We start from the raw sequence: 13825 nt of genomic DNA on the forward strand, positions 1-13825 counted from the left end.
AGAGGTAGACACCAGCTTAAGAAATCCTTTTCCTCTTTTTACCTACTCATTTTCGCTCTGCAGTTTGCTGTGTCTCCAGTCAAACTGGTGCAATTATCTGTGAACTGAGGATCCAGTTTTATACAACCCCTGGTCAGAACGAATGTGTGGCCTTTTGCCACAAAATGCTTATTATATTGTATTGTATTGTATTAAATTAGGTTATTTGTTTAAGTTTAACCCCCCCACTGCCTTGTACGGCACGACTGACAGCTTCCACTCAGGTAGGCGGTGGGATGAGGAGACCGTGGCTGAAGGGCAAGGCAGAAGAGTAGGGCTGCCTCCTCCAGTCACACCCACCACCAAACCACAGCCTAAGTGGCCCAGACTGAGAGTGCCCTGAGTTTGATCTTTTGTTTGTTTTGATTTTGTTTATTTTTGTTTGTTTTCTGGGTTTTTTCCTCTGAAACGTTTTTAAAGAGGACCAGTTATGTCAGCAGTAGCCAACGATCGATGGGGCAAATGGCGGGGGCCCACCGCCGCCTCACTGCCCACCTGCCTCATGCCGTCACCTTTGGAACGGTGAGGGCAGGGTGGGCCTGCCCCAATGGCCGCTGCCATCCTGCCACCACCGGGTCAGAGTAGTGGCCTCCCTGAGGAGAGGCAGTGCCCGTGGGGAACCATGTAGGTGGACGCAGAGGGTCACCCCAGGCCTGAGCCATCCTGGTGGGGCAGCAGCTGAGACTGGGAGTTGGGGTGGGGACACCAAGGAAATGGGGGAGGCTGCCGGTGGGCAGCGGCTGGGGCCGAGAGAGGCGCTGGGTGCTGCGAGAGCCCTGTCGTGCTGCCTGAGGCAGCCACTGCGCCTGCTGGGTGAGGAGAGAAGAAAGGCAAGGTGGCAAGGAGGGCAGGAGCAAAGCCAGCCACCAGCGATGGCTTCCTCGGCGCGGCCAAGCCTGCCGCAGGGCCTGGAGGGCAGAGGGAGATGGCGTCGCTATCCCGGTCCTGCATCGCCTTCCCAGCCCCTGCGGGGGTCCCAAGAAATGGCAAATGGGAGAGCAGTTTATGTGGGTTTTCTTGTGAGAATACACCAGGAAACTCTGAGTTTCTTATGATTAAAAATTAATTGTCATTACTGTCCTGTGAGAATAACAAGCTACTACACTTTGATAGCTGGACGATCATAGGTATTATTTTAAAACCATCGCTGAGAATTTGTTTTGTGTCATTCACCACAAACAACAAAAATACAAAACTGCAAATTAATTTACCAGACATGTTATTTACACTTAAGGATCGAAGTTATCCAGCCTGTGGGTTCCCAAACTTGATATGTGCATCCACCCTGGCAAAGCTGGTGGTAGCTAACACTATCATTGGCAGCAGTGAGAAGTGTTAGGAGAAGTTTTTTCGCTTGGGATTGTGACCTGCTAGTAGAGTAATACTGCCTCAGTAGTCTAGCTTCATACTCCGAAATCTACTTACAATGGATCACTTTTGCCATTGCTTGGCTCCTTTGCACTCTTACCATCAAATATCTTCTGAAGTTTTTGACACACATTTTCATTTATTTCATCTGTGCAACCTTGAACTAATCACTTTTTAACACCAACTTTTTAAACATTGATTTAACTCAATTTGTTAAAAAATTGTTAAAGGTTTGCTAGCTTCTGATCTTCTTTTCCTTGAGACTGGAGTTCAGATTTATGAGACACGCCTGCTTCTGTTATGCTTACTGTGATCTAGGATTCTTGATCCAATTTTTTTTTGCTTTTACATTTTCTAGATGTAACAGCATCTAGAAAATATCCAATGTACAACTGGTTACACAAACCTATAGAATGTTACAAACATTAAATAGAAATTGTATAAAATACACCATAAGTAAAACACTATGGAAAGATTTCATGTAGGACCTAAATTTATAGAAATGTAAAATGTCCTCTTAGTTCTGTGGATTTTTTTTGATACTTTGGCTGTACCTAAGGCAAAATTCTGTTTTGGTGAAGTGTTGAAAACTTGCAGTAAGACTGACTGTAAGGTTTTTTTATATAAGTAAACCCTGAGGAATTACACTATAGCAAAATAGTTATTTCGATTTTTCCTATTCCAAACTCATCAGTGACCATCTAATTCATCGGATTATATATGGAGCTCCTCTTTTATTTTTTCCAATTATTTCAATTACTTTTCAATCAAAGAAGGAGAAACATCACTTATTCTTAACTCTTTATCTGTGTTTTCATATGTGGATAAAGTAAATTTTGCTAGCATATTTGAAAGACTTAGTGATTAAATAACCATGTTCACAGAGGTGGAAAGTTATGGAGAATAATTTTCAAAATTCTGTAACTAACTAGCTACAATGGAGTTGCCATTCCTAGTCCAAAATCTGGATATTGGAGCTTTGCAGAAGGAATCAAAGTACTCAGGTATGAAATCTCTTTATCTTAGCAATAAGGCACTAGATGTTTGCAAAGCCAGAATGCCCCGCTAGTAGTGAATATTGGTAGCAGCACCCTTGCCTGCAGACTGCTGAGCCCCTGCGGTAGAACTGTTGCAGGAAATGCTGTAACGATTGCCATGTCCTTTCCGCTCCAAACCCTGCAAAGTCTCGCTTCCTCACTCCTGCCGGAAGAAACTGGCAGTTTCTTACCAGAAACTGATAAGAGCCTTTCTTACCAGAAACTTAAGAGTCTTCTTGCAAACCCAATGCTTAACTTTCTTGTGAGCAGTAGCATGATTCTGTTTGCTCTCTTTGTGGATTTACCAAGTATGTTTTCATCTAAAATGCACATCAAAATGCCAAGCAATTCTTTTACCATTCTTTTACCTTAGTGAAATTCCTTGAGGCATTTGATCTTCATTAGAATTTTTTTCATTATACTCATGCTAAATTCTGTACAAGAGCCTTGTTGAATAAAAATGAAGCAGCTGTCAGCTGGAAAGGCCAATATAGTACTCATGGGCATGGTAGTAATCCAGTGGAAATCCTGCATGTTTGGCATATCCTTATTATATGCCAAAGTGAAAAAGGGCTGGTTTTGTTTTATAAAAGGGCACACAAGATTGTTTTGTTGCATAATATTAAAACAGGATCCAGATGAAGATACTGAATGGAATGATATACCGAGACATTTTGGAATTCTTCCTTCCAAAAGAAAAATCGAAACATGAAGTTGAAGAAATGATTTTATACTTGCAGAAAGAAGCAGAAGGCAAGTAAAATTAAAAATACATGCCATTAGCATAACAAAATTTGAAAAGTGGAGGTATTTTTGATAATGCTTTTTGTAACTTAAACATTGTACAATAATTATATTTTTATTTTAATTATGTTCATTTTGTTATTTTTAAAAGGATTCTGAATTAAACATATAACATCATTAGTGGAAAACATTATGGCATATAACATGTATGCATAACTAATTTTCATAATTTCATAAGGGAACGCGTCATTATAAGCAAGATTCACATTCTTAAAAATTGGTAGTAATCTGCTCCTGCATTTCTGTATTTTTCTGTATAGTTATAGTTAAATAAATTTGTTTTTTTCTCTCTTTTACCCAGAGTTATGCCAAAGTTAACTAATTTCTGAAATTAGTACATCTTTTTCTTTCATCAGTTCCATGTCTGTGTAATACTTTTCATACATTTAAAATGTTTGTAGACACTGTGGAGAACAAAAGATAACTAATTTTTTGTTTGTTGTTTGTAGTGAAACCATATGAAAGAACGAATCTTGAAGAATTGAAGGAAGCTAAAGATGACTTTGATGAGGCTGATAGCAAAGCTATTGAAATGTATAGGTATAGTAAGAGATTTCCATCCAGATTAGCATACACTATTGTACATATACATGCACGTGCTTCTGAAAAATAAACTCAGAATCTTTCGAATCGTAATGTCTGCTGACTGACACAACTGCCTTTTTTTGTCTTTTGCTTCCTTGCCAGCAGATAGACAGCACTCACATTACTGTCCTACCTCTTCCTAATTGCCAGTTGCAGAGAGAAGCAGTTTACACCATATTTTACATGGATGTTTTGTTAGAACAAAGTTATCCCCCTTTTAAAATACTTAATTCAGCCTGAAAGCTGGATATTTAATAGAAAAAGAATAGAAGGGGCCACAGTGGAAACCAATGTTACTCATTCTCAGTTCAACTGAAGATATATCATGCTACTGTATATTGAGAGGTGGTGTATGTTCGAAGTGTTGTATAAAATCATAGACTCATAGAATAGTTTGGGTTGGAGGGGACCTTTAAAGGTCATCTAGTCCAACCCCCCTGCAATGAGCAGGGACATCTTCAACTAGGTCAGGTTGCTCAGAGCCCCGTCCAACCTGACCTGGAATGTTTCCAGGGATGGGGCATCTACCACCTCTCGGGGCAACCTGTGCCCGTGTTTCACCACCCTCATTGGGAAAAATTTCTTCTTATGTCTAGTCTGAATCTACTCTCTTTTATTTTAAAGCCATTACCGCTTGTCCTGTTGCTACAGGCCCTGCTAGAAAGTCTGTCCCCATCTTTCTTATAAGCTCCCTTGAAGTACTGGAAGGCTGCAATAAGGTCTCCACGGAGCCTTCTCTTCTCCAGGCTGAACAACGCCAACTCTCTCAGCCTGTCCTCATAGGAGAGGTGTTCCATCCCTCTGATCATTTTTGTGGCCTCCTCTGGACCCGCTCCAACAGGTCCATGTCTTTCCTGTGCTGAGGGCTCCAGAGCTAGACGCAGTACTACAGGTGGGGTCTCACCAGACCAGAGTAGAGGGGCACCTCCCTTGACCTGACCTCGATAAATATTGTATACTGAACATTTATCTAAGTTACACAAGTAGGGTTCATTCTCTGTTTGCCTGATTAAGCAGTACCCCTCACTCTGCCACTCTGAAAATACTCTCTGCCAGTCTTTAGGAGTTAGAGAAATGATGATAAATGTTCAAAGAAAGGAGAAGTTCTGTGTCCCATTTTCTCTCTTCTCTTCTGGACAGCATTTTCTGTATATTTCAAGCCAGCAGAAAAAATAGTCAGTTGGTTGCAGATATCCCTTTTCTACCATGTTGCACAAGAACATTAGGAAAAACAGGGTCTAAACATACATGGCTCCAACTTTGTGAAGGATACCGAGTTTGTGCACGTGGAGTGCACGCCACTAGACGGACCCCTAATACACAGCTATTGTGTTTTGCTTCTTACCCAATTTTAATAGCTTTTCTACTTCTTACCTAATAAAAATATTAATTTGAAGTTTATGTTGAAGGAGGGGCCAGGGGAGACCTAATCAATGTCTATAAATATCTGAATGGAGGGTATAAAGCAGACAGAACCAGGGTGTTTCCAGCGGTGCCCAGTCACAGGACCAGAGGCAGTGGGCACAAACTGAAACACAGGAGGTTCCCTCTGAACATCAGGAAACACTTTTTTACTGTGAAGGTGACCGAGCACTGGCACAGGTTGCCCAGAGAGGTTGTGGAGTCTCCACCCTCGGAGATGTTCAGAAGCTGTCTGGACACATTTCCTGGGCAGCCTGCTCAAAGCTGACCCTGCTTGAGTGGTGGGACTGAATCAGATGACCTCCAGAGACCCCTTCCAATCTCAGCCATGCCGCGATTGTGTAATTCTGTCATCTACCATATACTGTTCTTGGGCATAACTGTGGCACAACCTTATTCAGCTATTTATAGGAGTACACCAATCACTTCACCTACAATACCATGCAGAGTCAACATGTCTTATGAACTCAGCTTCAGAAAACTTTGGCAGCTTGTATGGATACTTAGTAAGTTTAGCTGTACTGGACTTTCATGTGAATATTTTTGTAGGTATTTTACAAAGTATACTGCTGAGTTCTGCAGAGGTTTATACTATAAGAAAAATGAGACATGCAGTTTACACAGAATAAAAACGCTAATATGATCAAAACATTTCCTCTGTCTAGATTTTACACTACTTTTGCATTGTTAAAATGAGTAAAATAATTCTAGTGCTAACACTGTGTGTCTACTGTTGTATTCTCATAGGAAGATAATAATTGAAATAATTATGTGGAAATTGTAAATCCAAATTATCATGCACTGCTGCTAGAGTATAATAACATTGCATATATATTATTTAATCTTTTTTGAAAAAGCCACTTCTATAGTGGCTTTCAGTTAGTAAAATTAATAGCTGCTTTTAGTTCAACAAATCTCAGTGAGACATTTTCCTTTTCTGTCTTGCAAGTATTTTTATAGATGAAGACTGCCATCTACTGTTTTTACATTCCAATTTTCAGGAACTATTTTAAAATTGGTAAATACTGGTACAAGTACTGGTAGTTCTTCCTCAAACTAATCTCATTTTCAGAATCAGAAAAACAATTAGGACCTGCTTTAATTTTTTCTTGCTTTGTCTGAAATGATAAAACCTTGTGCAACATGTTTGTTACTCAAGTTTCCCAAATCTGATACTGAGGAAGATAAGACTAAATATTTTAATGTTATCTTACTGAAGAAAGATTAGCATAGAAGCTTTTCTAGCTCTGAAATGATGTTAGAAGACCTAAAGCTAAAGGGTTATTCAAAGCATTTTTAAAGTAATTGAGGGAAATGCACTAGATACTATTTTAAAATGCATTTAAACTGTTCCAAATGCTTATTTTTATTGTTACTTTTTAATTAGGCAGCAATGCTTCCAAGAATGGAAATGCCTTCAGAGAACGCAGAAGTCTGGGCAAGTACGAGAAATTCATGGAGAGCAGTATGTAAAGGAAGTTACGAATGCTCCAGAGGATGTTTGGGTTATAATTAATCTTTATTGGTCAAGGTAATGACTTTCTTGTTTAAGATGTTGAATGCTTCAATACAGAAAATTGAACTGGTAATTAAAGAGCAATACCAAGGAAAATTAAATACAATAGACTAATAAAATAGCAGTTGTTTTGAGGCAATGGAATCATAGAGAATGGGACCTTCTTGATGTTAATTCACTTTGTGAGAGTTAATCATTTCACTTTTGTTCAATTATATGAAAGATTTCTTTTGCTGTGTATGCTTATCACTATGTACTGAACCTCACTAAGATTTCTGAATTGCATTGAGAAAGTGGTGTCCACTGTCTGTGCTGAGGAAAGTTCCTTTGCAGATTTTTCTCAGCAGGAGTGTTCGAACAGCATTATTCTACCTTTATTTCCCCTTTGACTAGAACAAATCAAAAGCCCAATAGGGAAAGTTTGTTATGAAAATTGAGGAAAGCTAGGGAATTTCTTAGTTCCTTGAGAAATTCTCTAATGGTAGCAGAAGTTGTGATAGAATCCAGCAGAAATGTCAAAGGATTCACATAATCAGTTCAGCATGTTAGCAACTCTATTAGATGTTTTCCAAAAGCACCGAGAATTAGTATGGAATGTCTAATGCATTTTTTTAAGATTCAGACCAGCTTTCTTTCTTCCTTCTTTTTAATCCTGTTGGGAGGAAGCGTCTTTGATTCTTCTCAGCTGTCAAGAATTGAGTATTTTTCCCATGAGCAATAGGAATCGGTCAATCAAATGGAATTGTTCAAATTACAATAACTTAAATGTACAGATCTGAAGAAAACAGCAGCTTTTCTTGCTTTTCATTGTTTCTGTTTGCTGGAGAACCAATTCTGTACTTTATCATTGCATAAATACGAGTCTATGAGGAAGCTCAACATTTCTTGGAATGATCATGAGCTCTCCAAAGTCTTTAACGGCTAGTAACGAAACTGCCTCACCTGCCTTTGACCACGAGAGGGTACTGCTGGAACTCCTCGACGGTCCACAGGATAAATCAGCTGCTTGAACTTCAGCAAAGATCCTAACTTCTAGAAGGTTAACGGGCTGGAGGGGAACAAAAAACCACCACGTTTCTTTTGTTTTTTTAATGTTTTTTTTTTTTTCACTGAGGTTTATATAGTGATTGTGTTACCAATAGTATCTATGAAAGTAATAAACAGGTCTATGGTGGTAATATGACTATACAAAGGTTTCCCTAACGTTACTTAGATTTTACTAAAAGAATGAAGTAAGTAAATGTTAAACTGAAAGGCAGTTCAAATAAAGTAAAATGTACATTGCAGATTAAAAAATATCATTTAAACTCTATGATAAATGAACAAAATGAGCATTAAATTCTCAGTGGAGAACAAAACTGAGGCACAATTCTTGAAGTGTTCGGTAGCTTTACTGACATTATAGACTATGCTTATTATGTATTTTTAGTTGGACAGCTCTTTAAGTCACAATGATCTTAGAAGCAGCTAAATAAAATCTGTAGTGCAATTCTTATAACAAATTAAAGTAGAAACAAACTATAAGGTACATTTATTCTTCAAAGGCTTTATTTTAATAACTTTAGTTATTTTACAAATTATTTACACCACAAGTGTCATCATACTTTCTTATTCTTTTCTAGCACCCCAATATGTTTACGGGTTAACAAACATCACAGCCTGCTAGCAAGAAATTTCCAGAAGTCAAGTTTCTCAAAGCCGTTGTAAACAGCTGCATTCAGAATTACCATGACAGATGTTTACCCACAATTCTTGTATATAATACTGGTGAAATAAAAGGCAGGTTCATTGGAGTAGCTGAATGTGGAGGAATAGATCTTAAAGTGGAAGGTGTGAGAAATATTTTTAAATAATTCATGCTATAGAAAATTTTATGTTCTTTGTAATCATTACATCTAAAGATCACTGTTTAAAGGTGGAAAAGGTTTTTGATTATTTTTGTAGGAAAAAAGTCTACAAAAACCAAAGAATTAATTTACCAATTCTGTGGTAAGAACATTGGATAACATGGATATTTTGCAATTTGACAGACATTTTACTGAGATAAAGCTGGGTTGTCGCAAGGATGGCGCTTTTTTTTTTGTTGAGATGGAGCTTGGTCTTTTATTACTGCAATTATCAGAATAAATTGTAAACTGTTTCTACAGAGTTCGAATGGGAACTAGCAGAAGTTGGAGCAATAAAAAAACCTGACAGAAGAAAAACCCAAAAAGGACATTATGGATATGATGACACCATCGGTGCGATATAGAAATATTTCTATGTGATATTTCTGCTTATGAAGACATCAATACAAAAAGCAGTGATGTGATGAAATGAGATATTACTTGAGAAAATTTTAATGCAGATCATCTGTTTTAACATAAATTATCTCAACTACAGTTTTTTACTCCTTTGGTAAGCCTGGAACAATTAAAAAAAAAAAAAAAAGGAGTTTTGTTGTTTCACTGGTATATTTTTTTGGGTTTGATATGTGGAAGAAAATTGATGTGGTAAATGAAAGCCATAGTTACCTCAGATATTTGTAGATGTCTGTCATGAACACCAAAAGCCTGGATTCTCCTTTTCACACAAACTCTGCTTAAATGAAACAGGAAGGAGAGGGTATTAACTGGTGGGCCCTAACCTATACTTTCTTCCTCCTTTTATCCAGTGTGGGTACAAGATACTCCTTTAATTCTCAGTTAAATGACTGTAGTAGAACTCCGCCCTGCTAAATATCTTCTCAGTTCCCCCCATTGAAAAAGTGACCCAAAGACAATGATGTGCACAGTGATATCAAATCAGGATTTGGCCCTGAATCCACTGACTAATAGTTCCATTTGTTTGATGGGTGTTCAGGAATTTTCTCCAGTGTCAGGGATAATCTTCCCACTATTTCAGAATACTGACAGTTGAATCGTTGTTCCTTCCTAACAAAAATAAGTCTATCGTTAACAAAATAATTTACATTACAACTGTAGATACACAAAACTACGTGAGTGAATGAAGAGACCATACTCCAGATTCAGCATTTTTATTTGAGTATTAATGTTGTTCTTCCAATGAAACATCATTAAAAAAAAAAACAATCTCAATGTGCTAATGAAGATTTAGCTATATACAGTTGACATGGTTTATAGCATCAGGATGCAGAAAGAAAAATTAAACAGAAACAGTTCACTTAACACTTGGCATATAGATACCTAAGAACAAGAAAATTAACATCAGACTTCTTTTTTCACCCAATAGGATACAGCTGCACTATTAGTAGATACCTGCTGGCAGATACCACTTCTAGAAACTTTTATTTTGCAGATTCAGAAAGATAATTAGTATAGGCGTTTCAGAGATAATGGCTTATCTGCCATTATCTGCCACTTCAAACTAGAAAGCTAACTAGTAGTTTTAAATGTAAATAGGTCATCAGTGACTTCAGATATGATTCCTGTCACATCAGGTGAATATCAGTGTTGGCTGCTCTAAAAGGAGCGCTACCACCTGCTTCCTCTTAGCGGTGAGCCTCCCTCCCGCTACTGCGGCTGCTGCCGTGAAGCACGCAAGCACAACACACCACTGTTCCAAGCGCTAGTTTTGTCACATTGGAAGTGACAGGAATATGTCGCTAGATCTGACAGGAAAGGGCCAAACCTCTCCTTTTGTGACCCTTACTTTGTCCAAGTGATCCTGTGATCATGATTACTGTGGCGGACCGACGCGCGGACTTTGTCTTAAACATTCCTTGGTGTGGATGCCTGCAGAGCAGAGCTACAGCGCAGGCACAGCGGTAAATATCACCTGGACTAGACCGGTTGCGGAGCACAAAGACGAGGTGCAGGCAGTAGTGCATCAACTCAGCTTCGTCTCACCTTGACAGACCCTTATCTATGCGGAGATGGCTTGGCGGGGGGAACTGCACAAACGGCTCAGCCCAGGGAACAATGCATCGTGGTAAGAACCGAAACCGGAATGGAGCCTTAAGTACGGCACTTGAGGGCACCGGACAAGCAACGACCCCCCTGCCCAAGCATGTGAGAAGAACGTGCCACGTGGGCACTAAGAACGTGCTGTTTCCTCAGGCAACCGGAGTGAAAAAGGAGGGACTAAGAAGTATAAAAGGCGGTGCCCACAGTGACTGGGGCAGGAACGGCAAGAATCAAGACGACCAACTGGACGCTGCTGGATCCACGGGTGGTGATATCTTCTTCGTCTCTGCTCTCTCTCTTTCTCCACGTCTCTTTGCCAAACCGTGAAAGACGTGGTTCACGGGACTTGTTGGTCTGGTTAGATTGTTTAGTTTACTATTAAATTGTTAAATTGGTTGGCTGGTGTCGTTTCACCTTAATTCAGTCCAGGGGGATCACGAATCTGGTTGTTGGTCCCAAGGGGAGGGAGGTTGTCCTAAACAGCTCCTTTCAGGCCGTGACAATTACAGCCATCAGGTGTGACAAAGCAGCTGCAAAATCCAAGGGAATCCGCAGGTTAAAAGCAGATGTTTCTGGTTCTGAGTCAGTTACACCATTTGTAGAAAAATGGCCTAGGAATGAATGTTAGTAAACCTTCAAGTCAGCATCTTTGTTAAATCCACTGATTTTACTATTCTGGAGTGATGAGAAATTTAGTTTCAAAATCAGCTTCCTCAAACAGATCCTCCTGTGAATATGCCAGTGAGGATCAAAAAAGAACATTCTGAGCAAATGATTGTTCGATGGCTCTGAAGTATATCATGCACAAGATGGCACTTCTGTAGGAAACTCTGGCTAGTTAATGGAAGTGCACTGGAAATTTCTGTGTTTCTGGCCAAATCTAGTCCCATCATTCAATAATTCACAGAAGATTTGCTGCTCAGAATTTGGAAATCTCTGAAAATTATGTTGGCTCTCATGTAACCTTTGTGAGTGAAACAAAACTATCATTACACACTGGAGCAAACTCATATTGACAATGAGAGCCAGAAAAATAGTATTTCTAGGTGGAGAATAGTTTCATAAAACCACCACACCATTTCTAAGCTTTCTGTCCTCTTCCTTCAGGAGCCTTTAAAATACCTTCAGAAAAGAAGCATTAAAAAAATCACCTTGGATAGGCCATGACCTTGTCAAAAAATGCAAATGCCTGTGATTTCCACAGCTATGTTGCCTGTTTTGCTCTTGTCAAATCCCGAAATGTAAGATGTGCAAGCCATAAAGAGTAATTTGCTACTGCAACACTGCAGTTATGCTCCCATACATGCAAGGTGTGAAGAAAGGCAGCACAACATCTCTACTTTGTTATTCAGAAGAGTTACTACTGGTTACTAAATACCAGCAAAATCAAATTTGTGGCAAATTTGATACACACAGCTTGATGCTATTTTTAGCCTCCTGGTTTCTTGGCCATGTTCTAGTTCTGGTAATTATGCCTTTTTGTTTAAAATATTCCTGCATTTTCTCCTGGATTTTCCATTCCTTCTGTATGCTATTATCTTCACTACATTTCATTGTAGAAGCATTATCCTCTGCATGAGTAATGAAATGATTTGTTTTGTTTATATCACATTTTCCTCAATTGAAAGCTAGAAATAGAGTATTATGAATCAGTAAGCAGAAAAATTAAGTGTTTTTACTAATGTTTTTTAAAATTCTTGCAGTGTAAAAACTGAGCTCATGGTTAGCTCTTTAGCAGCATTACTGCTAAAGAGGTTCCTGTCCTACAATACCTTTGCATAAGACTTTGGTCACAAGGTGAATCAAATGGGGAAACTGATCTACCTGAAAAGTAATCCAGAAAGAAAGATCCATGAGATTTTGCAGCCAAGTTCCTTACTTCATTCCAGACACAAACACTAATTCAGCTTCTATGGATACACATTGGTGATTACGCTTTTACATGTATTGCTGTTGGGGAGATCAATGGAAAAATAAGCATCCTTGTAACCGAGAAAGAAAACTGGGAATATTCACATACTATTAACACTGAGCAATGTTTTACTTTACAGAAAACAGTTCGCTGCTATGTTCTGCTGCATGCAGAACAGGTTTACATCAACATAATCACTGCACATTTAAGCGTATTCCAGTCCTGTAGTAAGCGGTATGGCTGGAATGCGTTACAGTTGTACGTAAAGGCTGCGCAGTATCAGTTAGTCATCTCTCCAATTGATACCTGATGCTGTTTGTATTTATTAGCTGGTCTGTTTCACAACTTTCTCTGCCAAGTCAGTAACATCGGCACACCTTAGAGCTTGTATAAGCTTTACCAACACACAAACACAAGAATGCTAACTTTTATTATCATAGGTAGTCCTGCAAACTCCTACTACAGCTGTGCATTCCTGTCCTGAAATGATACATTTTCTGAACAAGTCTACATCTCATCACTGTGTAGTCTGCCTAATAAAAATACATCAACCCCACACAGGGCACTTCAGTTTATCTAGTTCAGAATTACTCTTTTACCTTGCAGCCACACACACACACACACACACACAAAAAAAAAAAACCCACACACCACACCAAACTGAAAGGATTGGCAAATGAGAAGAATGGACTTAAATTGCTACTTTTCAGCTAAACTTACTTGCTGTGAGCCTTCCATCAGTTTGGCGGTCCAGAAATCTCTCAGACCTCAACAGCCAGGATTAGTACTGTACAATACAAGTTGTACAAACCGTACAATATTAGTACAGTATTTTAAAAGTTACAAGATATTATTAGGTGTTGAGATTTTTAAACACACCTAGGGTGATTTCTTATTTCTAACGCTAAGACTGATTTATAAAACTGGTATTAAAAGCATGGCACACAGGCAAAAGGACTGAGGCGGTCAAGTCTGTTCTCTGCCACTCCGTTAAGTTTTACCAGTTTACGCACACCGATAAAAGAAACCACCGCCAAGACGGGTGGCTTGTACCCCTAAATAACTTGTGGTGGCACTTCTGCTCCCAGAAAGCATCCGAGATGCTGCTGCTTATTCCTCTCTGGGAACGACAGTATGAGCGGGCACCGACTCATACGCTCAGGCACTGCCCGGAACGGGGGCTCTGTACCGGGTTTACTGTTTCGATAGCAAAGTGCCTCCGTTTAGCGGAACCCCG

At 39.2% G+C, this 13825-nt stretch overlaps 1 protein-coding gene across 1 annotated transcript; it reads left to right on the top strand.

The window, feature by feature from the left end:
• The first annotated feature begins 752 nt into the window (after positions 1 to 752).
• LOC104621855 (phosducin-like protein 2) lies at positions 753 to 9090 on the top strand. The gene is given in 10 exon segments (XM_010288468.1): positions 753 to 1046; positions 3076 to 3132; positions 3134 to 3197; positions 3698 to 3788; positions 6643 to 6786; positions 8394 to 8437; positions 8440 to 8601; positions 8919 to 8962; positions 8964 to 9017; positions 9019 to 9090. Coding segments are annotated over 10 exon segments (1026 nt in total).
• Positions 9091 to 13825: the final 4735 nt, after the last annotated feature.

Source organism: Phaethon lepturus, unplaced genomic scaffold (assembly GCF_000687285.1).
Source record: "Phaethon lepturus isolate BGI_N335 unplaced genomic scaffold, ASM68728v1 scaffold3066, whole genome shotgun sequence".
In the NCBI taxonomy this organism is placed as follows: domain Eukaryota; kingdom Metazoa; phylum Chordata; class Aves; order Phaethontiformes; family Phaethontidae; genus Phaethon; species Phaethon lepturus.